This window comes from Onychomys torridus, chromosome 4 (genome assembly GCF_903995425.1).
Source record: "Onychomys torridus chromosome 4, mOncTor1.1, whole genome shotgun sequence".
Taxonomy (NCBI): Eukaryota; Metazoa; Chordata; class Mammalia; order Rodentia; family Cricetidae; genus Onychomys; species Onychomys torridus.
The window spans coordinates 109,778,306-109,806,253 of record NC_050446.1 but is presented as its reverse complement, the minus strand read 5'-3'; the positions used below and the strand labels follow the sequence as shown (position 1 = coordinate 109,806,253).

The 27,948-nt window shown below is 41.2% G+C and overlaps 1 protein-coding gene across 2 annotated transcripts in view; it reads right to left on the bottom strand.

The window, feature by feature from the left end:
- Positions 1 to 27,948, bottom strand: part of Plcb1 (phospholipase C beta 1) — a 696,401-nt gene that overhangs the window by 156,606 nt on the left and 511,847 nt on the right. For both annotated transcript variants that reach the window (XM_036183929.1, XM_036183928.1), the window contains exons 11-12: positions 11,257 to 11,414; positions 5,133 to 5,215 (exon numbers count right to left, since the gene is read on the bottom strand). In XM_036183929.1, the coding sequence (XP_036039822.1) occupies positions 5,133 to 5,215; positions 11,257 to 11,414 (241 nt within the window). The remainder of the gene's footprint in view (positions 1 to 5,132; positions 5,216 to 11,256; positions 11,415 to 27,948) is intronic.

Below are 27,948 nucleotides of genomic sequence, written 5' to 3'. Positions count from 1 at the left end.
TTCCCTTGACCTTTTCAGATGCAATTAAAAAACAGTTTTCTCATCCTGTGCAATGATAAACATCATTACACAGTACCCAGTACTGCTGGGTTGGGGTTTATGGGCTTTGATTGTGATCTACAGGCTGTGGGTCTGGACTTCACCGGGTTATACTGCAATGACACTCCATTCTAGCTAAAAAAAAAAATGTACTAGAGGAATAGCAACTGTGATGAAAATGATGGTGCTTTACCATAAATCATAAAGATTAGAAGATATAATTCCTATTTTCATTCCTTCCCTGAAGGTAAGCCTAGAACACACTGTGTTTTCTGGGAAAGGGGTACTTAGACAGACGCTCTGCTGCAGTGCAGGAGGCAACTGCTCATTAGGACTGTCTCTCACAAAAACCAAGCATGGGCTCCATGGTCAGGTGAGCTTTTTGGGTTCATATGTCAACTCTCAAAGTTATCTTCTTGGAACTGCAGGGAGAGCTAAAGGAAAGATTCTGGGAACTTGCAATGCCTCGCATAACAATTTCACATCTTTCTTTTGAGACAAGGTCTTCTTATGTAACTAAAGCTGGCTTCAAACTTGCAATCCTCCTGCCTCTGCAGGATCATGTCCACAGCAAAGCCTTACGCGTCTACATTTTCCCCGTCTCGCTTGAACAGGATTTTACTGTGTGGTTCACACAGACCTAAGAATAGAGGATGACAGCTCTCTGAAGTGTGAGAAAGGATTGACCATCGACTAAATCCTGAAACATCCTGGAGGTGGTAGTTTAAGGACAACTGACTAGAAGCTATATGGATGGGACCTTTGGGACAGGCAGGGAAGCGATTGATGAGATAGATGATTTTTGCTGAGTGGTAACTTACACAGGAAGTCTGCCAGGCCGATGTGCTTTCTGGCGGCAGCTGAGAACAGGGCACCTGTGCTGGGTGGGAACAATGTAGTGTACCTGTATTTTCAGCAAGGCTGTGGATAATTCTGATATGAGCAGCTCATGAGCCACACATATCGTTCACATCACCTAGAGTGTCATTAAAATGCAGATTCACACTTAGAATCTAGTACAGGGCCAACATCCAGATATTTCTAAGAAGTTCCCAAGGAACATATGCTGCTTGTTTGAGGACTGCATTGTGAAGAGGTCTGTGTGGAGACTGAGAAATGAAGATGTAGGTATCCAAGAAAAAAAGTGAAGTGTGATGTTTGGGAATCAGGCCATTTGTGTTCTCAATAAACACAAATGCACTCCTAATAGAGCAGAGATCAAACTAAACTCTCTTCTCTCTCTCTCTCTCTCTCTCTCTCTCTCTCTCTCTCTCTCTCTCTAGTGGAAAACAAAGATAGTTTAATTGCAGATCATGCCCACAGAAATAAATGGCATTAAAACTGAAATTAACAAAGAAATCCTGTAGCTTTTAGAGCACCAACCACCATGGTAACAAAACAAAAGGAAAATTCACAAATATATTATGTGCTTCAGGCCATGGCATATATCCTAAACATATTAAAGTATCCACACAGCATCTGCCAAAGAAGTCAGTTTTCTGACAAAGAATGTACCCAATTGCGTGGGGTAAAATCCTACAAGATCCAATGTCCTTTTCAGACCTTGTCAAAAATCTCAGTCTGTGGTGAAGCCAAGCTTGGAAGTCATTTCAATCAAATTCAATATAAGATTCTTTTCTTTGAAAATGCTAAATAACAAATCAAGTGGGACCTTTTAAAACTAACATTCTTTCCCTTTCTCTCCCCCTCTCCCCTTCTTGTTTGTGGTGGTGGTGGTGGTGGTGTGTGAGTGTACAGTGAGGAGTGTGTGTGCAACACAGTGGATTTGTGGAGATCAGAGGACAATTTTGCATAGTTGGTTCTCTTCAAAGCCCTTTTGTTCGGTTGTGAGGATTGAACTCAGGTTACCAGGCTTCCAATTACCTTCACTCACAGGGCCATTTTACTGGCAGGAAGTGGAGGCATTTTTTAAACAAGTATTCTAATTTGGGAAGTGGGAAGTACCAGCTCTCTGGGAATTCTTGACAGCAGGCAAATGAGTCGAGGGCAGCTAAGTGCAGCATCCCCATTATCTGTGGGTAGGTGATTTCAAATGTTTGAAGAGAAAAATAGTAAAATCTGTGGATTTCTCCCCACACCCCACAAATAATTTTTTTGATAATGTGGGCCAAATTAGTAAGGAGCAGAGCTCTGAGCCTGGCCTTGCACATGAGGCACAGAGGACCCTGGGGTTGTTAACCAGAAATGGAAAGCTGGTTTCTCGATGTGTGGGGGTTATGGTGCTAGTCACTGACTTGAGGATTCTGAAGGTTCCTCTTGTTTGGATGACAAAGAAAGTGCTAGAATGTGAGGATTAATGTTGACTTAGGTGACTCACACACCACCACCACCACCACCACCACTACAAACAAGAAGGGGAGAGGGGGAGAGAAAGGGAAAGAATGTTAGTTTTAAAAGGCCCCACTTGATTTGTTATTTAGCATTTTCAAAGAAAAAATCTTATATTGAATTTGATTGAAATGACTTCCAAGCTTGGCTTCACCACAGACTGAGATTTTTGACAAGGTCTGAAAATACAGGGGTCTTTCCACTAAAGGAAGTCCGCTCTTTCATTGAGTGTGTGATATTCCTCCTGGGAAGCCTGAAGTTGAGCTACTTGGCTCTCTGGATGTGAAGGAGGGAACTGTCAAACAACTTCCTCTCATCAGAAGTCAGCACTTCCGTCCTGTGCTGCCATTACATGATCACAACTGTGTGTCCTGGGAAGGCTATTTTTCTGTTTTCTTTCATCATGTGTGAATTATGAATGAACTTGCAACAGCTACATTTATTCACTCAGGAAATGCAACATCCTGGTGCTCTAGCCTCTTTTAAGTGTTGTGCCCAGTTTGGGATCTCTGTGTAACAGAGATTGCAAAGCACATCCTGTGGTTGCAGATCACAAGCCACATCAGAGTGAACACTGGCTGACAGTTGCCTTGCAGAGCTCTGTCGGTTGTCTTGATTCCATGTCTTAGAGGGTTCTGATGTGTGTGTGTGTGTGTGTGTGTGTGTGTGTGTGCACAAGCATGCATGCAGTGCTAATTCAGAGCCTGCACTCAGAAGCCAGGCTAGCTTGGTTTGAAACTCATCTCAGCTGCATAGCCTCAGGCAAGCTAAATGCTCATTTGGGATCCAGTTTCTCTACCTATAAGATAAGGGTAACCCTACTGTTCCTTTGGTGAACACTAGGGCTTAAAGTACGGGTTGCATGAGCATGTAACATATTGGGAACAGTGCTCAGGGCAAATACATGTTCAGTAAATGTAAGTTTTTCTATGTCATGGTGGTTATAGATGTAGTCTCTCAAGGGAGAGTGTACTGTGTAGCAAGTGAGACCCTGAAAATTGAATTGCGTTTCTCGATTTTGTCTCCTTGAAGAAAATAATACAGCTGAATGCCCATTATTAAAGCAAACAAAGGCAAGGCACTGTCAACACGTCTGAAAACTGTTATGTATGCCTGAACAAAAAGTGGCCAGGCGTTGCTGGAACCTGAGGAAATATGGAATAGACACTGAGGAAGAAAACCTCCAACAAAGTCACTTGCAAATCAGAGCTGTTGCTGCCAGCCAGGTGTTAAACACAGTCGGCAGGAGTGAGGAGAAATAGCAAGAAACGGAATAAATTCCTCTCTCTTCCATGCCCTCTCAGGAGCATTAGGAAAATCATATTCAGCGATCTTACCATTCATAGGATGAAATGCTCACAATGAAACAGAATGTAGAATGGTAAACCTGGCACTGTCCTGAGAACGAACTAGAAATAGATACTTAGAAAATTGGTTGTATCAAACTAAGGTTGCTTTCTACATGCTAACAGAGCACCATATTTAACTACTTAGAATTTTGGTCTGCTCAGACTGCTTCTTGAAGATTAGAAATTGATGCACTGAAGCATGTGTTGCAAATTCATAAACTGGGAAAGACTGTTAGAAGGAAGGGGAGAAACAAAAATGAATGAGCCCCGTTACTACAGGTGTAGCCAGCTTTCACTAAAAACAATCAGCCAGGGGATCATTATGAGGTATAGAAGGCTTCAGAAACACCCTATAAATAGCCATGGCCCTACCCATATGTTCTTCAAGCATTGATTCCACCCACTAAAGTCTAATGTCTACATCATAGTTATAATTTATCTCACCTTGATTCTTTGCAATAAAATGAACAGTTACATTACTAAATGTGGCAGTACACCCTTGTAATCCATCACTTTTGAGGCTGAGGCAGAAGAATTGAGAGTTTAAAGCAATCCTTTTTATACAGCGCTACCATGTCTCAAAAATCAAGGGTTGATGTTTCTGCTCAGTGGAAGAACATGTGTGTAATATACAAAAGGCTCTGTACTCATACTCCATCTCAACTATGGCAAATATTTGAGTAAATAAAATAGTTATGTCAGAATTATCTTTTCCTTGTATAGCTCAGCAGTAAATGCAGGCTACTTTGGGGTAGAAAAATGTTTGCAATACAAATAAGCAGTGTAAAGCATCAGTAAGAGAAGGGATGTAGCCAACAGACACAGGTGAGAGGAAAGAGTTTGCAGCTGTTCCATCACCAGCTGCAAGCAGAGGGAACTGTTCTTTTCTTTAAAGGCAATATAAATTTGTAGCAAGAGTTGTTGCTGAAAGGGGGTTTTAAGAGTGGCCAATTGTAGGTGGGCAGCGGTGGTGCATGCCTTTAATCTCAGCACTTGGGAGACAGCCAGGCGGATCTCTGTGAGTTCGAGGCCAGCCTGATCTATTGAGCGAGCTCCAGCACAGGCAGCAAAACTACATGGAGAATGCTTGTCTCGAAAAACCAAAAGAGTGGTCCGTCGTCAGTAAAGGAACAACAGTGTAAAGACAATGTACTCAACCACACTGTAAAGCAGTGTCCTTAAAAATCATAGTATGGCATGAAGATAGGCCCCACAAGCCCATGGGCTATTTTAATGCTCATAAAATTTAAATGAACAGTTCGTCCTTTGCAGATGAAAGCGTGCCACTTTGAAAGACATCACTGATGATACCAAATCATTTGAAATCAGATGGAAAATTGCTAAAGAGGCCTCATTAGGGAAAAAGACTACTCACTGAATGCTCCAAATACTTACGAGTCCACGTGGTTCTCAAAAGACAGGAGGATGGGAAAAGGCGAAGTCTTGAACGCACACTCTGCGATGGCTTCTATGACTTCCTAAAACAAGAACACATACATATTTAACACTGCACATTGTGTGTTCATTTTGCCCCCTTGGAGTTGTGTGTGTGTGGTGTTCTACTTTTCACCTACATGCCCAGCTCACATAGCTCTTGCTCTCTCTGTCTCTCTCTCTCTCTCTCTCTCTCTCTCTTTACTTATAGAATTATATCAAATGACTTGGGATGGCTGTGTCATTCTGGCTTCTGGTTCTGTATGGTAAAAAGAAATGAAAATGGTCTCTGGTGGAGGGGCAGGTGGAGAAAATACTTCTATTTACTGATTATGGCTTCTGTTCTGTAATGAAACCATCTAGTCATGTCATGAAAATTTGGACAATAAGATGAGGCAAAAACTTTTACCCATAAAGTTACTTTCTGAACCAAACTGCTATTAGCATTTGGTTCTATTTACTTCTGATCTCTTTGTCATATACTTGTGTGATTTTTGTCTTGATAACAGTTATATAATCTGTATTTTTCATAAATATTGTTACTAAGAGATAAATAAAAGAGGGAGAGTATGGCCTGGTGGCAGGGTATCTGCCTGGAGTTGGCAAGGTCCTGGCATTTACAGCCCACATCAAAACCAAACAAACAACAAACAAAATAGAGACAGACTTTGTGTTCATGACAGTACTGTTGAAAGCATTCAGAGGTTTGTAACCACCAAGCCAGTCTACCTCGCTACTTTCATCATCCCAAACTACAGCCCTGCTAGCAGTTGCTGGCTTTACCCAAGCCCTATCCCACACTCGCAGTCTCAACAACTGGCTCTATAACTATCATGTTTTCTTAGATCTGCTGTTCTGAACATTTCAAATACATGCAATCGTGGAATATATGGCTTTGGGGATTGGGCACTTTTCAGGTGGTGTGTTTTCAAAGCCCATGTGTGTTCTAACATATATCAGTACTTCATTTTTCCTTTTATACTTGTTTTATATGTTTCTGAAAGGGCTGAAGCTGGAGCCCAGTGGTTGGGTACTCAGTACTCTATATTCTACATCCAACAATGAAAATACATTATATGTCATAAGCTTCAATAACTCTACATAAAATTACAGAAAGATGGAAGTACCATGTTTGACTTAATTAGTCATCAACTGTTGGATGGGTACATTCTTCTAGGGATGGACTCTTGAAAGAAGAAAAACTGACTAGAATAATATGAACTCATTCATAGTTTCTTAAAGATTTCCAAATTATTTTTCATTATAAACTATCTACAGTAATGAACAAAGGATCAGATTGAAAAGCATATTCACCACTGGGCATTTGAGCATTACTTTTTCCAAAGTGTTTCTCTTACTTAACTGGTATTGAGGTACAATCTCATTTATTTATTTATCCATTTATTAGATTTATTGGTTTTTATTTTATATATGTGAGTGTTTTGTCTGCATGTATGCCTGTGTACCATGTGCATGCAGGGCCCATGGAGGCCAGAAGACAGCATCAGATCGACTGGAACTGTAATTACAGACAATTGTGATCTGTCCTGTGGGTTCTGGGAATCAAACCCAGGTCCTCTGGAAGAATAACCAGTGCTTTCAACCCTGAGCCATCTCCCCAGGCTCTTGCTTATTGTTTAACTGTTCCACCATCCCTAGAATTTAAGCTTCACATTCCCATAGGTTGCTTTTATTTACATTCACTATTTGCACATTTCTCCTGTCCAGCTGTAACTACTGCTCTCATTCTTCACACTGAAACCTTTCCCATGATTCCTCTCCCTTTCCTGTGTGGTGCATCACTTTCTTTATAGATACACCATTAAGCTATTTCCCTTGCCCCGGAGTATAAATGAGGCTTTCTAATTCTGGACTGCATTTGCATATATCTTCTAAGAAGGATGGTCTTACATAGAGCAAGAATCTCTCTTCCTGTTTCTTAGAAGTGAATTCACAGATTGCTTTTCATACATAATCAATTTACCTTTTTATCACAGGCGAGTCCATCAAAATAAGTGCACTATAAAAAGCAAGTGATGTCAGGATGTAACTTTTAAAAAAAATTTTTATACATTTGCACACAGGTTGTAGATGCAAGCATGCTCCCAGCCAAGTCAGTCTTGTGTTCACTACCACATAGGTATGTGGCTTCTGGCACCTTCCTAGTGGGCATGGGCCAAGCAGGCAGGACACTGAAACTTCCCTCGTCAGCCTTACAGAGAAATATTTCTTCTGTCAGCCCTGAATGCTGGGCAGGCTCATGAGCTGAGTTTCTATTTACAGTGAATCCAGGAGGGGTACACTTTTACCACCTGTTTGCTGATAAGGAATGAGGCTTGGTCTGATGGGAAGATTTTCCAAAATCTTGCAGCCGGCAGTGCCAGAGCTGCTCTTGGAGTCCCATAGTTGGCCCAGTAGTCAGCTGGAGAGCAGCACCCCAACATCTGCCTTCTCTTTCTCTTTCCCACCTATCTTCCTCTCCTTCCTCTCTCTGATCAGCTATCCCCCATCTCTACAATACTTTTTAGAGTATTTTAGCTGCTGGTTAAAAAGCTCTATCAAATCTTTACCAAATTTTGTCTATTATTTTGAGTTGGCTACAACTAAAAATTCTAGAAGTGCTCCTGGGTGATTTTTGCTCTTTCTAATGCCTGAGAATATTTTGTAAGGTGTGTATGTTCACTCAAGGTCAGAAAACTAGCAAAGGCTCTTAAGCTTCGTTCTTTCATACATTCTATATTAGTTGCACGAGTGTTAAAAGTCCTATCCTGTACCATTGCTCCCTATTCCTCCAAGACTTAAAAAACTGCATTCAGTAACCTACTGTCTTAGTTAGGGTTTCTCTTGTTGTGAAGAGGCACCACAACCACAGCAACTCTTAACAAAGAAATCATTTAATTATGGTGGCTCCCTTACAGTCCAGAGGTTCAATAATTATCATGGCTGGACATGGCAGTGTGCAGGAAAATATGGTGCTGGAGAGGTAGCTGCTACATGCTGATATGCAGGCAACAGGAAGTAGACTTTCTCACTGGGCATGGCTTGAGCATACATGAGATCTCAAAGCCTACCTCTACAGTGACACATTTCCTCCAACAAGACCACACCCACTCCAACGAAGACACGCGGTCCCAATAGTGCCACTCCTTTTGGGGGTCATTTTCATGCAAACCACCACACCTACTGAGCACACAGGTTAACGACTAACTTTCAATCAGCAAACTGTCCTTGGACACCTTTGCCCTTGACAGACAAGAGCAGGGGGGATATGGATAGAGCCATATAAAACTGCACCCTAAATTATTTCTTTCAGAAAATCAAGCCTTATTTTTAGAAATGCTTGGGCTGACCATTTCATCCATTTCCATCACACAGTTTGCTCCATTTTATTCCATGGATATAGCTGGTTAAAAGTATCTGCACACGTGGAGAAAAACCCTAGGATGGAGTGGGAAGTGTGGTGTCTGTCCTATGTAAAGAAGAAAGAGACTGGGTGTGAACGGAGAGAGTAAGACCAAATGGTGAATTCTGAGGACACCGTCAGACTGACCAAGACAGGTGGCATCAAACAGGCACAAAGATCCAGGGGAGAAGAAGCAGAACTGGGCCACAGCTCCAAGGCTGGCAGAAAGTGACTGACCTACAGCCTCCCCACCTACAGCCTCCCCACTCCCAGGCTGGCATAAAGAAGCTGACCTACAGCATCTCCCTCCCTAGAACAAAACATTTTATTTCTGTCCATACAATAAGCAATATCATATGTCAACAGGCATCCTTGCTTTTTGAGGTACATCACATGGCACTGCTCTGGGACACATAAACTGAGAGCAGATTAACACTGTGACACAAAAATTACAAATTTTGTGCCCTGCTTCTGTCGCTGCTGCCGCATGCACTGGACTGTCACATACAGTCCAGTCACACTGGGAAAGCCACTTCTAAATGCACAGGAAACAGTGGGAGGAACATTTCACCACCCACCCACATGTGAAACATGGCATTTCACACGAAACAATGGAGAAGCAGATTTCACTTACATAATGGACACAGGAAAGGCGATAGACATGAATGTGAGGCTACACTTTGATTGGTCTAGGATGGCAAAACTCCCAATCTTTATTGATCACCTCCTCGGTGTCAGGTTCACTTCAGTGCACTGTGGGGAGATGGGCTCACAGAATAAAGGCTCTTGTCTTTGTGGGGATTATATTTTAGGAGACCCGGTAAATAAGAGACACAATGATGAAGTTCAGCAGAATGTCACAAGGTGACTGAGTACCACGTGGAAATGTAAAAACACAGAGTGAGAGGGTGAGATAATTTCTATCTGAAGGGTGTGGGGTCACCACTATAGAAGGATGAAATAGAGAAGTCCTAATAGTCATGACTTGGTGACATTTGAGAGCACTTCAAAGAGGTAAGCGGAGAACTTCAGTACAACCTGTGTGGAGATACAGCTGGCCTGGTAGGGTCAGCAAACAGCAAGGAGGAGATAATGGAGAGCAGAAGGCCCTATCCCTTGTCCCAATCTCACCATTACAAAGTTATCTTACATACAGGCTTGGGGAAAGCAGACTATACTTGTGCAGAGCAGGGACTGGACTTGTGTGAGGGAAGAGGGGTCTCTAAGTGCCAGTCTTAGGAGCCATTCACATCGGCCCTGCACTGAACTTACAGAACTCTGAGTGAAGTGCCTGAATCTGGCATCCTTAGTTCCTTCCTCACCCGGCTCCTGGAGAAAACATCCTGTTGCTGAATTTTTCTACAGCTCAGGCTAACATTTCCACTGCTTGCTCCACCTCCACCCCACTTCCATGTCTCTCCAAATGGCATGAGCAAGATCATAGGGGTAACAGTCTGGAGGGTGTAACTGGGCCCTCTTTGGCGCTCCTGGTTACCCTATCCACTAGCAGGCAGAGGAATACAGTCCTCTGGGCCGGCTGATACCCTTAAGCCTCTAAAGCTGCCAGTATTTGGACATGGTGGAGAAGCTGGCTGCAGGAGTTCAGGCAGGGACATTCAGCAAGCAGAGACCAGGAGCTCACAGATGTGACTGAAGAACCACTCGTGTGCCAAATGCAGGGGAAGAGTCACTCCAAGTGAACTCAGTGGCTAAGGCTGGGAAGCCAATGCTCTGTTCAAAAGAAATAAGCCATAGAATGTGCTAGATGTTTATTCTGTTCCCAGGATCTCAAAAAGAAAACAGAATTGCAACTCACAAGAGACTCTAAGGGGTATAAGTAGGGCATGGGCAGGGTGGTGGGTGAGTCTTCCAACAGCTCAAGTGTAGTGCCAGGTCGGCTCCACTCCTCCCAAAGCCAGGACCCTCTCTGCCGTTGCCAGTTGGAGGAACCCCTGACATGTGGGCCATTCCCAGCCTCTTGACTGTGGCTCCTGGCCCCACTTTTTCCTGCAGAACCCAACTAGGTGAAACTGAGGCTAAGCAGAGGCTAAAAGGAAGAAAGGAAACAGGGGCATGGAAATAAACCCATAAAAACCATCTTCGTTTTTCTCACTTTAAGAATATTCACATTTTTCAGAGTAGTTCATTTCAGGAGCCGATACAACTTTTAAAGATTTTGGCCAGGATTCAAGTCAATACCATATTAAATGTGTTGCAAAATTAAGTGAAGATTAAGTGTTACTTTTCTCTACTTATGGATGAAATGGTCAAATAAGGCTTCATTTTCTTTCAAACCAGCACACCCACTGAGCATGCAGATCAATGACAACTGTACTTGAACACCTTTGCCCCTGACAGACAAGAGCAGGGGGGATTTGGATAGGTGGACATTTATAGAGCCATGTATATTCTTCATTTCAAGTATATTTGACAATAGTAATATACAAGAAAATAATGACTGGACAAAAAGCAAACAAAAAACTTTGATATTTCCTTTCCTAAGCCAGTAACTTTAGAATTCAGATAGTAGGGTAAACTGCTGCATTTTAGCTTCTGAATTCAAACACAGTGATGATTCTCATTCTATGAACTTCATTGTAATACCCAGACATTATCTGAGAAAGCTTTACCCCCATAGGGCCAGGTCTCCGAGCTGCCTTTCAGCAACTTTGTTCATTCTACCTTGAAGGATATTTCTGTTGTCATGGTGAATCCATGGGTGATGACAGGCTCTTCCTCTGCAGTCCTTCCCTTCCAGCAGTCCAGCTCTACACAGCGACATCCAGACAGAAGCACCTGGCGATACATCTCTACAGAGGAGTTCCCAGCCAGCTGGCCAGCTGCAAAACAAATCCCAGAGTCCCTTGAGTCAAGGAAAGTATGAGGTAGGGGCTTCATCAAAAGCCCTTTTGGCAAACAAAGTGCTGGAGCATCAGGCCTCCCTAGTGGTGGGCTGGGAGGAGAGGAGAGGAGAGGGGGAAAAGGAGGGGGAGAGGAGGGGAGGGGAGGAACAGAGGGGAGGGAAAAGGAGAGAAAGGGGAGAAAAGGGGGAGGGAGGGGAAGGGAGGAGTGGGGGAAGAGAGGAGGGAATGAGGAGAGAAGGAAGAGAAGGAGAGAAGAGGAGGGGAAAGGTGTTGTAATAGTAACAATGACACATACTGATTATCTGCTTACTGGGAGTCAACTATAGGCCTTTGCAGTCAACTGTTAATACTGAAAAAAAAAATTAACTGTCTGGTATAACTATTCTATAAGAAACAGAGTCCACTCCAGACAATGAAAGGGTCACAGAGCAGTTGAGTCATCCCAGTTTCCATGGGGAATACATAGAAAACCACAGTTCTGTTCATGGAAGATACTTAGTAAGTGAAGGCAGCAAAACTCCCCAAATTGGTGGACAGTTTGAATTCACATTAAATCCAACAGAAATTTGGCTGCAGAAATTGACATTCTGACCCAAATACCACATGGCAATACAGGTGGGGGAGGGGGACTTAGTTAGCTAAAGTAATCTTGAAAAATATAAACAAATTGGAAAAAAAATCACACTTTCCAGTTTTAGAATTTACTACCAAGTTACAGCAGTCAAGACAGTATGACACCATTATAGGAAGAATGCACAGGTAAATGAAATAGAAACAAAGGTTTAGAACTAAACCTTCAGTTTATGGTCAGCTGACTTCCAAAAATGTAGCCCATACAACTCAGTACAGAAAAAATTAGTATGTTCAATGAAGTGACCTGGGGCAGTAGAACAGCAACACATCAGAGAGAGAGAGAGAGAGAGAGAGAGAGAGAGAGAGAGAGAGAGAGAGAGAGAGAGAGGAGAGCGCTGGATCCCTCTTTCACAACACACAGAATAAATTAATGCAAAACTGATCAAGTCCTAAATGTGAGAGCTCAAAATACGAAGGTCTTAGAAGAAACATAGGAAGTACCAATGACTGTGTGTAGTCAACACCGACAGCACAAGCAACACAAAGAATAACAGAAAAACTTTACAAAACTGATATTTGTGAGCACAGCTGAAGTGACCTAGTGAAGCTGCTGTGTAGCTAGTTAGGAGTAAGCAGGCACCACCAACACTCTCATAATTAGTTTTGGGCCCAACCTCCCTGGTCCTTGTTAAGCACAATGATTCTAAGGAAGGGGCAAGTATGACGATTGTCCCTCAGAATTTGAAATACAATGTGAAAGTAGAAGAAAGCATCCCAATTGCCCCTCAACACTTTAAAATACCATGTTAAATGATAACTAGGTGAGACAAAAGGAGGGTGGGTGGCAGGCTTTGTGAAGGCCTTTGAGGGAAGGCTATTTACTCCTAGTAAAATATGGCTATTTGTTTGTTTTCTGTTTTATCTTTTTTCAGTTATTTTAAATCTGCTCTAGTATGTCATCTACCCCCACCCCTGCTCTTTTGGTCAGAAAAAATGAATTCCTAGTCATATCTCTGATCCTGAGTGGAGGTAAAACTTTCTGAACTGCCCCAAAATATCCTGATTACTATGTGTTTAGAAGCTTTCTAGTAAAGAAGAAAGACATACCTTGTCCCTCCTTTCAGAATGAACCCAAGTGGCCATGTCAATCACCTGGACAGAAAACACCCCCAAGAAAGCTGTTTTTTTTCCAGAGACTTTAAAAAGCAATACAAAGTATATCTAAAAAGTGGACGTTGTCACTTGGGTTGCTCAGACGAATGCATTCCCATCTCAAGAGTGCTTCTCTCTGTCCTTTGTCCTTTACCTTATAATAAGCCCCACTCATCTTCAACATTGTTATCTGAGTGTCTTGTCTGAGTTATTTTAAGAAAAATCACCTGGATTGAGGACCTGGTGAGATTAGACTGTTCTCCATTCTATGTTAACTCCATATTGGGTAAAATGGTGGCTTCACGTTGTGTCTTGTCCTAAGAGACTCCAGTTTACAGTCTTTGACTCCAGTTTGAGTACAGATGCAGAGGCAAAATGCCTCTGTATCTTGATTGGCATGTGAATACCACTGTATGTCCAACACTACCCATGAAACAGAGCATGATACATGGCTTATTCTTAACTGTGAAAAGGGTGTTACCCTATGGATTTATTATCATGAATTTGGGGCCCATAAGCACATGTGTGTATCAAAACTATATCAGTAAAACCAGACACCAGAATTTACTGAACACACCAGACTGAGAAAGAATACAGGCTTGGGCTTCATAAAAAGGAGAGCACTTAACACCATGATGAAAATGACCCTTGTTGTGGAACAATCATTTTTTCCACTGTGAAGATGTGTTGCTTTCATTGGTTTAATAAACAGCCAAATGACCAATAGCTCGGCAGGAAGAGTTTAGGCAAGACTTGTGGACATGGAGAGAACTCTCATCAGTCAGGCTCAGAGGAAGCAGGACATGTACAAAATGAGGTAACAATCTATGAGCCATGTGGCAGCAAGTAAATTAATAGAAATTGATTAGTTTAAGTTATAAGAGCTAGTTAGAAACAAGCCTAAGCTATCAGCCAAACATTTATAATTAATAATAAGTCTCTGTGTGGTTATTTGGGAGCTGGCTGGCAGGACAGAATATTTTGCCTACAGACCCTGCTGATATGACTAGGTGTATGCTCCAGTAACAAACTGGCAGAGGATACTCAACAATCTCAGGGGCTTCAGCTTTGCTCAGTCTCCATGGTTGAGGCAGCCCATTTGACTTGCCATGTGCCCATTCAGTCACATGGACTGGGCCTTGTAATTTATCATCATGGCTTCCACGATCCTGCATCTCACCTGGGCAGCTTGACTAACCTGGATTCCCTCTGACTCTATGCTTGACTTTCTACATTAGCACCTCCAGCATATTGCCAACAGGGTTTGCTGCCTAACTCCCACATAAACCCTCTTTGCATCTGTATCAGCCTCCTGCTTCTGCCTCTTAATAAGGTCCTTTAAACTCCTTGAACTCTACTGAGCCCTCTTCACTCTCCTGTGGCCATTCTGTAATCTCCATATACACACACACATGTACAGAGAGACTTACTGTGTGATGGGTAATATGTGACCTGAGAGTTAATATCATTAGTCAAGACTGGAATAAAAAAAGTGTTGGTAGCCAGTGTCCAGCCATCATAGGAAATTAAGGCTACTTGGCAAATTGCAGCCAGCAAAAACTGATGTAGCTTGTGAACTGAATGTTACTCAAGGATCTTGGATGTATGCCTATGTTTCTGAGGAAGGGTTCTCATGACAGGAATCCAAAGTGAGATCTCTGTTGTAAATTTATGAAATTATGATAATGAAGACACATGAGAGGTCTGAGGACAGAACAACTTTTTTTCCCCCTTAAGAAGTTAAGGAAAATCACTAATTAAAATAAAAATTATTTATTCATTCATTTAATGTGGACGTACATGCATTGTACCACAGGTGGGGAACCTGAAGAAGTTAGAAGATGGTATCGAATCCCCTGGAACTAGAGTTAAGGTAGTGGATTATGAGTTGTCATGTATGTGCTGAGACCTGAACCTGGTTCCTCTACAAGACAAGTAAGTGCTCTCTCTTGACCATCAAACCATCTCTTTAGTCCTGGTAGTCACTCATTTCTTGATAGAAATGTTTTTAAAAGATGAATAGCAAATACATTTTGAAACACATCTTTTACCAAACATACAAATTGAAGACTTTTATTTCCATGTCAAAAGTTTGTTTGATCACAAACTGGTATGTTTTGTTTTATTCATTCCTTCCTTCCTTCCTTCCTTCCTTCATTCATTCATTTATTTTTTAATTATTTTAAGTCATAGTCTCACCCTGTAGTCTAGGCTAACATCAAATTAAAAATCCCTCCTGCCTCACCCTCCTTAGCATTGGGAGTACAGGCATATTTTCTCTCCTTCACCTTTTGGATCTTCCTTTTATAGCCAATTGAAAGATGGCTTGTTGATAAAAACTGTCAAAATGACTTTGAAATGGACAACATCTGCCTTGTGGAGAAACACAGGGGGAAGGAAATTGGATTAGGCCAACTGGCTTAATGTTATTTTATATGCATGGCATGGATACCGGCCCATCAGCATAACAAAAGGTCCGTATTCTTCACAGTGCTACACAGCTCCAGCAAAGACACTGAAAGGCTGATTAAGTACATTTTCATAATCACTTTTCTTTACTAGAAAAATTAGGGCATTTAGACACCCAAATGTATTTGCAAAGACAAAAAATTCCTGACAGAACAACCTGGAAAATCCTGAGGCTGGATAATCCATTTATGATTGCCTCAAAGCTTATTGTCCCTGCAAAACTGTCCCCATCATCTCTGCTGCATAAAGGACAAAGGAGGGGGAAGTAGTGCAAATTAACACTGTTGTTATTCCTAAACTTCTGAACTATGGGAAATAGAGAATTGAAATAATCGTAAGATTAATTCATCAAAAGGTTTGTTCCTGCACAAGACAGCATTGGTATGAAAGAACAAGGCAGGGCGGTACATGTGCTGTTATCATGATGGGTAGTGTTAATTGCCAGCTTTGTAGACTCTAAAATCACCTGGGAGATGGACCTCTGGGCATGCATGTGGGGAATTACCTTCATTTTGTTAATTGAGGTGAGAAGACCCATCGACTGCACATAGCATCTGTGATGGCTATTCTTGGTTGTCAACCTGACTACATCTGGAATTAATTAAAACCCCAAAATGACTGGGCACACCTGTGAGGGATTTATTTTTTTCTTAATTGAATCATTTGAAGTGGGGAGATGCACTTCTAATCTGGATCTTTGAGGCAGAAGACACATCTTTAATCCAGATCTCTTGAGGTAGGAAGATCTACCTCTAATCTGAGCCACACCTTTTACTAGAAGCCTATATAAAGACATGGAAGAGAGAAGCTCTCTTTGCCTGCTTCTTCCTGCCCTTTCTAGCAAGTCCATTCCTTCACTGGCATTAGAGCCTACTTCTTTGGGATTCAGACGTATACTGAAGACCAGCTGACATATCCAGACTCGTGGACTGAACAACTACTGGATTCTTGGACATTCTGTCATGGGCAGCCATTGTTGGGTTAGCTACACCACAGCCTGTAAGTTTATACACACACACACACACACACACACACACACACACACACACACACACACATATGTATGTATATGTATATAATGTATATAATGTATATAATGTATATAAATTCAACTATAAGTGCTGTTACAATAGAGAATCCTGACTAATACATCATCATCCCAGGCTGGGATTCTGGGATAACAGGAACTGAGTAGCACTCTGGACCCATCCCTCTTGCCCTGATTGTGGTTGCCCTGTGACCAATTTCTTCAAGTCTCTGCCAGTTTCCCTACCATGATTAACTGTGCCCTTGATCTGCGATGCAGAATAAATCTTTGCTCCTTTAAGTTGCTTTTGCCAGAGTATTTATCAAAGCAACAGGAAACTTAAGACGGCTGTGAAAGATGTGTTACTAACGATACCAACACTATGAAATAGTTGTTGGCTTCTATCTACACTGTCAATAATACTTTTTGTTAAGCCTGCCTACTTTTCTGAAGTGTAACATTCCCTTTTTACTTTTATCTCGGTTGGCAAACCTGGGCATGTTCTCTGGGGTACTCTGGGCTTTCTCACTCTTCTGTTATAAAAGTTATCTCATCACCACCTTCCACCCAGATATGGAAAATATCCATCAAATATTTTCTCTCTTCTTCCTCTTCTTCATCTCCCTCCTTGAGGGAAGCTGATGAGGTTTACAGCTTGCTTGTCCCTACCACTGGTTGTTGTTGATTTAAACTCTAGTAAAATTGTCCTTAAGCTTTCTTCTGAGTCCATTTTTAAATTCTTTTATTAACATGGACCATGAACCCTAAGAAGGGACCCTGATTTATCTGGTAACATTTGCCACCCTAGGTGGAGTACTCCCAAATTTCTGATACCATAAGATGCTGCAGAGAGCTTGGTCTTGACTGACCATACATGCCATAGTTGTAGAAAGATGGACTATTATAAAGCCAAAGCCAAAATTAATATAGGCTTTTTTAGGACCATCAGTAGTCAATTACCTTTACTTTGTGTGTGTGTGTGTGTGTGTGTGTGTGTGTGTGTGTGTGTGTGTGTGCTTGTGCATGTGCGTTCGAGCATGCACAAACACTAGGGGGATCATATTATGTAGTCCTTATTTCAGTCTTTCTGCTTCAGCTTCCTCAGAGCCCTAGAACCGGTTTTAGTTACCTTCCCTTCTCTATCAGACCTCACAAGCTGTGACAAGTTGATAGCAGTATCTCCAGACCTATAGCCTTCAACAAGCAAATGCAAAGAATTCCATGAGATGACATTTGTACCCATGACTGAGATCACTCCCTTACTGCACCCTGCTTCATTAGGCTCCCATCAATGCCCTTGAAGTTGGTACATGTGCCTATTAATGCTTTCCATTTGTTTGGTTGCTGTGGATATTGCTCTGTATAAATAAAATGCCGATTAGCCTGTAGCCAGGCAGGAAGTATAGGCGGGACAAGCAGAGAAGAGAATTCTGGGAACAGGAAGGGTGAGAGAGGAGATGCTACCTGCTGCCGCCATGAGTACCAACATGTAAGATACTGGTAAGCCACGAATCATGTGGCAAGATATAGATTTATAGAAATGGGTTAATTTAAGATGTAAGAACTAAATAGCTAGAAGCCTGAGCCATTAGGCCAAACAGTTTAAACAATATAAGCATCTGTGTGTTTATTTTATAAGTGGGCTGTCGGACTGCCTGGGCTTGGCAGGACCTGGAGAGAAAACTCCAGCTACATTTGGTGACTTCAAAACATCTTACAACCTCTTCTGTAGTGGAACATACCCCTCTGGATAGCCTGGGTCTCTCTTCCTGGGGCAGGCTTACTCATATCTCGCTCACAATAAACTGTTTTCTTGTTTCCTTAAAAGCAGAGATGATGTTATTTTATGTTGACAGTAACTCAGGAAAACTGGAGTGCTCTGTCATAAATGATTCAAAGCACTTTTAGAAACATTTCTGTGAATGGGCTTATAAATGCATTCGTCATTCAAAGAACTATTAGAAGGAACTGAATGTATTTTATGAAAATGTGGGTTTGTGAAATGAAAAATAATCTGAAAACATTAAAGACTGTGTTTGCCATCCAGCACCTACAGCCTGCAAAATACCCCCAAAAGCAAATTTCTTGCTCATTCTAAAAATGAACGATTTTTTATAGGGAATGGAAGTGTCCCAAAGAAAGTATAATTTGAGAAAAATCCATATCCCTAATCTTCCCTTTTCTTGGAATTCCTATTGTGTTTCTTGGATGTGTTATAATTTCCATTCTTCTCTTTTTCTCCCCCAAGTCTTACTTTATTTTCATCCCTGAAATTGTTTTTTTTTCTTCATATACCACATCATCCCATTGTATTTCCATATGACTGGGGCTATGGACTAGACATGTGTCCTGAGTCATTCAGCCCTTGATATTTCTAAAACTATTACTTGATATCATCTCTGCCTGGCCAAGAACACTCTATGCAATTCTCTCTAACTTTGTGACCAAACTCTAAGCTGGAGTTCCATCCCAGATAGATTTATAATGGTGCCTCAAGTCAGTCCGCAGTGCCTCCCTTGATGTCATCTTTTGTGGCTGCACTGGCTACAATCACCGGAGCATTAACTCTGATTTCTAAGGCATCCAGGGAGAGAAAAGAACAGACATTGAAAATGAACAGCTCTTCTACTAATACAATCTTCTCAGGAATTTCTCATGTTTTAAAGCCTGGCAAGGAATTGTCCACCTTTATGCTTATCATTTCTTTGATGTTTGCCTTCAAAGTGACATGCTTTCAGAATGTGATGCACCTGTCAACTCGGTGTTCTCCTTCTGTGAACACTGTCACTTTCAGTACATGGAGATGGACACAATTTTTGCCAACTTTCAATTCTGTGACACTCTTTCAGGGCATATGACCTTATAGCTGCATCTATGAGAGCAATCCAGGTTACCAAGAAATGCTTTGAATTCACTGCTGTCCCACTGAAAACACAAAACTCTTTTGATTATAGATTCCAGTGTTATTAAAGGGCCTAACTGAGAGAATATGGAAGATACAGTCATTCCCTTTCCTAAGAAAATCAATTTCAGCCCTAAGCCTTATTGTTGCCAGATATATCAGCAACCCTATACTTTCTCACTCTTCCTTCTATTTGTCCTTGCCAATGAACATTATATTTGATTCCAATAGTATCCTCCCAGTCCTGGAAAGTAAATCTAGTATCTTCTCATGCTGTCATGCCATGGAGGTGGTCAGTGTGGCCTCTGCTGTATGGTGTAATTCTGACAATTCATGCTAAGAATAATGGAAAGAATAGTGGGTGGGACTGAAGGAGTGGTTTAGGGGACCTCTACACTCTTCAATCTTATAAAGAATCATAAATCATGGATTTCACAGAAGTAAGTATGGATATCAGACATAGGAAGCCCATGCTTAGGGTACACAGTCAACCTGAACGCATAAGAGACCCAAAAGATGGGGAGTACATGATGACTCATGTATTCCTGATTGAGTCAAGCCTCAGTAGCTGATGTTTTGCTGCATGAGGTATAAATTCCTCATTCTTTAGGTCATTTAGATGGTATCTAATCATGTTTGTCCACAGGAACTCTTGCTCTTTTAATTTATCTTCATTGTATAAAGAAGCCAATGTAAGAGTATTATTTAAAGGTAAATTCTAGTAGGGCTCATTTATTTCCTAAGTTTATTGCACCACTCAATTTTTTTAGGCCTGTGTGTAATTTAAATTAAACACAAATGATAAAAGTTTGCATATGCTACAGTCTAGTGAATGGGAGAGAGGTAAAGAAGGGAGTGGGTGGCACTCAGCTTTGGTGAATAATGCTTCGTCCATAAGGGAACAGCTAGGCCCTTTCTACAGCCAAGAAAGGCTATAGGAGAAGAGAATAATTATCTGAGATCTTCCATGAGATAATTTAATTAATCAGATTATTGGGGTAATTAATTCTAATATTTTTCAACATTAAATCTCCAATCTTGCATTTTGTTCTATGTGGGATAAGGATATTAATTAGGCAATGATACACAACATAGCTGCCTTTATATAGAACCATTATCTTTCAGATTTTTGGAGATTGGGAAATTTTATGAGCCAGCTATGGTGCCTGTTGAAATGACTACATAGCATTCTGCCTGGAGAGAAGAGGCTTTTACTTTCTTTTTCCTATTTGAGCCACAGGGACAAATTTCTTAGAGAGAAACAATAACTTAAAACATAACCACTCCAGGTACACTGCCACGACAGGCTGAAACACTCAAAAGTGACTGCTGTCATTAATAACCAGCTCATCCTGTGCATGCATTTTATTGATCTGATGTATTCTTCCTTTTAGGTCTATCTTCACATTTAATGAGGTGCAGTAATAGGGGTAGAGGAGACAGAAGGCAGAGACTGCAAGACAGAGGCATTCCCCAGGCTGTATGTATTTATTTTTTACAGTCCCTTGGAAAGGATCCAAAGAAAATAATCCAAGTTTTGAAATTCTTCTTGTTTGGGTTGAGAGTGGAGTGCCTCAGGAATACAAGTTCTGAAAATACTCCAAGAAGAGCAGAGTGGAGACAGGGTGGCCAGGACTGGTGAACATTGTGTCACTCTGTCTTTCCTCCTCCTGCCAGAATATGGCCCCATTGGTGCTGCCCTCTGCTTGAGCCCAGCGTGGCTTAGGCTCATGTGAACAGAACTCTCCCTAGACTACTACACACTCCTATGAAATAAGATTTCTGTACTTTCTATTTGTTTCAGAAAAGGGTATGAAGTTATATACCTGGAAAAAAATCCAAAACAGCAGACAGGTGAGGAGACTGCAATCCATGTTTATAATCTAACTTATTTCTTAGTCATAAATTTAACTGGATTCTCCAGTTACACTGAACTTGATAAAAGAGAAAGTAGGAAGTAGTCTGGAAAGAATTGGCACAGGAGACCACTTCCTAAATACAACACTGGTAGCACAGACACTGAGAGCAAAAATTAATAAATGGGACCTCCTGAAACTGAGAAGCTTTTGTAGAGCAAAGGACATGGTCAATACGCCCAAACAACAGCTTATAGAATGGGAAAAGATCTTCATCAACCCCACATCCGACAGAGGGCTGATCTCCAAAATATATAAAGAACTCAAAAAGTTAGACATCAAAATACTAGATATCTTAATAATACAAAATTAAAAATGGGCTACAGAGCTTAACAAAGAATTCTCAATAGAACAATCTCAAATGGCTGAAAGGCATTTAAGGAATTGTTCAACATCCTTAGTCATCAGGGAAATGCAAATCAAAACAACTCTGAGATACCATCTTACATCTGTCAGAATGGCTAAGATCAAAAACACAGAAGACCGCTTATGTTGGAGAGGATGTGGAGAAAGGGGAACACTCCCCCACTGTTGGTGGCAAACTTGTACAGCCACTCTGGAAATCAGTATGGCAGTTTCTCAGAAAATTGGGAATGTCTTCCTCAAGACCCAGTTATACCACTCTTGGGCATATACCCAAGGAATGCTCAATCTTACCATAAGGTCACATGCTCAGCTATGTTCATATCAGCATTATTCATAATAGCAAGAACCTGGAAACAACCTAGATGCCCCTCAACTGAAGAATGGATAAAGAAAATATGGCACATATACACAATGGAGTACTACTCAGCAGTAAAAAAACAATGATATCATGAAATTTGCAGGCAAATGGGTGGATCTAGAAAATATCATGTTAAGTGAGGTAACCCAGACTCAGAAGGACAAACATAGTATGTCCTCACTCATAAGTGGATACTAAATGGGAGGGAAGGGATGGCCAGACTGCAATCCACAACTCCAGAGAGACTAGTTAACAGGAAAAGACCCTAGGAGGGACACATGGATGATCCTGTGAAGAGGAAGTGGATGAGATCTACATGAGTGGGCTGGGTGGTTGAGGTGGTGGTGGTGGTGGTGGTGGTGGTGGTGTGTGTGGCAGAGGGTGAGGAGTGGGGAATGAGAACATAGGGAAATGGGAGGGTCAAGCTGGAACAGGGACAGAGTGGGAGGGCAGGGAGGAAGATACCATGATAGATGAGGACATTATGGGAATAGGAAGAGGTAGGGTGCTGGGGAGGCTCTCAGGAATCCACAAGGTTTACCCCATCTTGTTCTTCTGGCCATGGTCCAGAGGGTGCCTGGACTGGTCTACTCTGGTGACCAGCCTAGCAAACAACCTAGCTGTCATCATAGAGCCTTTGTCCAGTAACAGATGGAGGCAGATACAGAGATCCATGGCCAGGCACCATATAAATATTTATTCAAAACCCTCTGGATAATAGGAATATTATGTTCATTTTGTGTGTAATTAAAGCATCATCCTTACTACTAGCATATGAAGTAAAATTATGTTTTAACCCATAAATCAAAAAAAGGACTTTTCAAGCAAAACCTTGAATGTTTATGGGAAGTCTGTCCTTCCTTCTATCCTTCCTTCCTTCCTTCCTTCTTTCCTTCCTTCTATCCTTCCTTCCTTCCTTCCTTCTTTCCTTTTTTTTTCTTCCCTCCCCTCTTGATTATATGGTATTCTCCTCAATTCCCCCACAGGAAAGAGAATACTTTGACTTGAACTGGGAAAGTATAATATGGTAAAAATTTATTTGATCTAATTCAAATCTGTGTAGTGCAGACCGTGGCACAATAACAGCTCAAAAGACAGGGCAAGAAAAACAACAATTAGAATACTCAGGATCACAACAGCAGTTAGTAGCACTCATGTTTTAAAAAAAAAATTTGTGTTTCTGGAAACTGTACAATACTAGAAATCAAATAATGAGATGGAATAATCAGAAATCATGTTATGTAAATTAGATGCAGAAATGTGCAGATGCTGGCTTGAACTCTTTTTTCAGTAAATAGTCAGAAGGTTGGGGATGTCGCTCAGGGCTAGAGCATTTGCCTAGTTCAAGCTGCCCTGGGTTGCATGCCTAGTAAAACAGGGAAAAGGTGAGTCCTTCTATTTCCTAGCAGCTAAACATTGCACCTTCTGAGAACTGTTAGCCATAAATATACAAATACTTACCTGGTTTTTATTAATGTACAATAACTGTACAAAATAACAGGCTTCCTTATGAAATTTTCACGCATGTCTGTCATGTACTTGTATCTTACTTGTCCCATTTACTCCCCTCTATTGTCCTCTTTCTCCTCCTTCCTACTGGCCCCCTTTCAGTTTCCCAGAACAGTGCCCAATCCGTCTTCAGGTAAGCATTTTTAGAGTGTGGATTCCACATATGACTCATGGTGATCTCTAGTTCCATTCATTTTCCTGAAAAATGGCAAACACTCTGTTTTTCCTCACCGTCAAACAGTACTCCACCGTGTTTATACACTATGTGCTTTACTGAGGCTACGTCCACATGGTGGCTCTTGGAAAGTGCCCCAACACACACGGATGTCCAGAAACTTCCCTTGTATGCCGAATTGAATTTCTTCAGGTATACACCTAAGAATAGTGTAGCTACACAAAAATAGGAGTTCTGTTTTCAAATTAAAAAAAAAAAAAAAAAAAAAAAAAAATCTGTGCACCAGCCTGGCATAATGGAGCCTGACTCCTCTGTGATCAGGGAACAGTTATGCTGAAGGAAGAGGATATTAGTGATTGCCAAGAAATTAATTTGTGTGAAAAATCGTTGGTGAAAGTGCAATTTATAAAAAGAAAACATCAAGGGAATTTTGAACTATATTCTTTGAGTTTAGTACTGTTGGTGTTTCAAAACACAGTACTATTGGGTTTCAATACTGAATAATTTTCCCATAACTGTTATTGTGATATCACAATGTAACACAATATATCATCAGAAATGACATATTATTTGGGTTGTTAGTAATTATATATAATTTGTTACATACTAAAATTACTAACGGACACAGCTGTAGAATTAAAAACTTAAGTTGGAAGATAGAAACAGAAATACCTTTGTGAACCATATCCTAAAAAGAAAAAAAGAAAAAATTTCTTTTTTAGATTTATCTAGAACTTGTCACTGAAATAGTTTGGAAACCATGTCTCATAGCACAGGGTTTACATTGTTGTTAAAAGAGACCAGGGCAATTGGACTCCTGGAGCTCCACCTGGGGCCTGGCCAAGGATCTCTGCATCCACTTCCATCAGTTATTGGATGAGCATTCCAGCATGACCGTTAGGGTGTTTGGCCATCTGATCACCAGACTACGTCAGATCAGGCTTTCTCTGGACCATTGCCAGCAGTCTACAGAGGATGTATCATTGTGGATTTCTGGGAACCTCTCCAGCACTCTGCCTATTCCTGTTCTCATGTGGTCATCATTTATCATGGTCTGTTATTCCTTGTTCTCCCTTTCTGTTCTTCATCCAGCTGGGATCTCCTGCTCCCCTAAGCTTTCTTTCCCTTGAACCTTGCCCTTCATTACTCCCACTGTCGTCCAAGTTGTTCATGTAGATCTCATCCATTTCTCTGTCATTGGGCGATCCCTGTGTCTTTCCTAGGGTCCCGTTTTCTAGGTAGCTTCCCTGGAGTTGTGTAGCAGACTGTAATAGCGTGAATTGTTGAGACCAAGATTGGAAAAGCACAGGGACAAATAGCCAAATAAATGGAAACACATGAATTATGAACCAAAGGCTGTGGAGCACCCAGCTGGATAAAGCCCTCTGGATAAGTGAGACAATTGAATAGCTTGAACTGTTTGGGAGGCACCCAGGCTGTGGGACCGGGACCTGACCTTAGTGCATGAGTTGGCTGTTTGGAACCTTGGGCTTATACAGGGACACTTTGCTCACCCTGGAAGGAGGGGACTGGAGCTGCCTGTACTGAATCCACCTGGTTTAAATGAATCCCCAGGGGAATCTTGTCCCTGGAGGAGATGGGAATGGAGGGGAGGGGCTGGGGGAAGGTGGGGCGGAGGCAGGAGGGGGGAAGACAGGGGAACTCATGGCTGATGTGTAAAATTAAAACACAAAATAAATAAACAAATAAATAAATAAATAAATAAATAAATAAAAGAGACCAGTGCTTATGGTGGGTGGTCCAGGTAGGGGCAGGATGGAGGGATGAGGGAGCGGGAGTCTCTCGACAGAGAACAGGGTGAGCCTACAGGAATTCAAGGGAAGGTGTTTCCAAAGAACAACAGATTCTGTCATTAAGCTTCATAAGGGGCTAAACTGAGGCAACTGAGCATTAGAAGGAGAAAGGTGGACGCTGGCAGGTGAAGGAACAGAATTTGAAAGGAAAACCACACATCCTTATACTATGCAGACAGATAAATGGACAAATTCCAGTGTGGTGAAAAGAAGGAATGTGCACTTGATGCCTAATCACTGTGCTATTGCAGACAAGTGGGGAGTGATGACTACAAACACAAATGCTGGAAGTTTTGTACATCAAAGGATTAGTGCTATGGTATTTGCTATTGCAACTTCCAGGCTGGAAAGATAATTCTACATGTACAAAATTTAGACACTTAAAAAAATGTTGTCATTAGTATGTGATTAAAAACAAGATTCCACTGTAAGTGGGGTCTTTTCCAGTTACAATTCCTTGGATTAAATTCTTTAAAAAAATTCATATTTTCTCCTCCTCCTTTTCTTTTTTTTGAGATTGGGTCTCACTAGCTCTGGATGAACTCAGTATATAGACCAGGCTGGCTTGGAACTCAGTATATAGACCAGGCTGGCTTGGAACTCAACAGAATTCTGTCTGCCCCTGTCTCCTAAGTGCTAAGATTAAAGGCATGAGCAGGAAAACAAAATTGCAGGAAAACAAAATTGCAGGAAAACAAAATTTGGATTTTAACTTGGCATTTGACTAACTTCCTTGAACCTGCGGTTTTTTTTTTTTTTTTTTTTTTTTTTTTTAAGCAGCTATCCAAATTGTGACATTCTTTCCAGTTGTAAATGGAGGTTATAGGTCACAAGTCACAGTTACACTAGAAAAATCTGTAGCTTTGTCACTAGTAGAAATCACAAATATTTTCCAATTTATTCGATAGTGCCTAACACATTTAAAGTTTGTCAGTAAAAAAATGTGTTATTTTAGTACAAATTATTTTAGTGCTCATTAAAATGTCAGTGAATTTTATTTTCTTTTTCATGCTAGATATTTTTTATTTCATATATTTACAGTCTGAGAAGGGCCCAAAATCTTCAAGAAGATTCTAAATAGCTTTTCAGTGGTACCAAACATACCTAATAAAGTTAAAAACCCCCTAGAAATGGAAAAAAAAATCTTTTCTAAAGGCTGATAGACAAGGGTGAATGGTGCAATTTGATTTTTGTTGTTGTTGTTGTTGTTGTTAAGCTTAAGGAGCTGAATCCAAGGAATGTGGTAGAGCAGACAGTTTTCTTTTTCTTTTCTTCTTCCTCTTTTTCTTTCTTTCTTTCCTTTTTCTTTTGTGAGACAGAATTTCACTATGTATCCCTGGTTGTCCTGGAACTTGCTCTATAGACCAGCTGACCTTGGAGTCACAAAGCTCTGCCTGTCTTTGCCCTCTTAGATGCTGTTTTCTTAAACTTATGAGACTCACAGTGGTTTTCAAACAGGACTGAGAATTCTTTCAAGTTCTCTCATTGAGGGCTTGACCATGTGCCCTCTCTCCGGACCTGGGTAGAATTGTTACTTTTCCAATAAGTACAGAAAAAAAAAAAAAAAAAAAAAAGAATCTCGCTAAGCTCTAGAACCTAAGTTGCAATAGATAGTTAAACTTCCTCCTGACTTCTGGGGCATTTGTTTTGGCAGCCCAGAGTTCATGTAGGAAGGCCACCTTCCCTGAGGTTGCCATGATATTGGGAAGCCCAAGCTATAAGTGACTCTCCATAGGGAACAGGTTCACAGCACTAACTGAGTCATTACAGTGGACCTGAAAGACATGTAGGAGATGGTGACAGAAGGTTCCATCAGAGAAACTGTGTCATCTCTCATATCCCCATTCTGTTCTCAGGAGAAATCTAAGACACCCCAGGACACAGATGTGCTGTGATCTCTTTCGCTGCTCTGATCCCTGATAGTGTGTGAGCATTTGCTTTATGCCTCTGCATTGGACTGATTTGCTGTGTGGCAGTGAGTGACTAGCATAGGATGAGCCAAACAATTTATCTTAGTAGACAACACCAACAAAAACAAAGAAGGTCACAAATCACCAACGTGCAAGCTGTGCAAATCTGACAAGCATTTAAATTGCAGCGCAATTCACTGTAGAACTCATACGATACAATACTGACTAGATGGTTCTGGACTGTGTATATTACCTTGTGTAGATAGCCCATTCTGGCTTTCGCAAGGCTATGTTACTGTCTTTGCCCACGATTGTTTCTCACTTAGTGTAGAAACAACA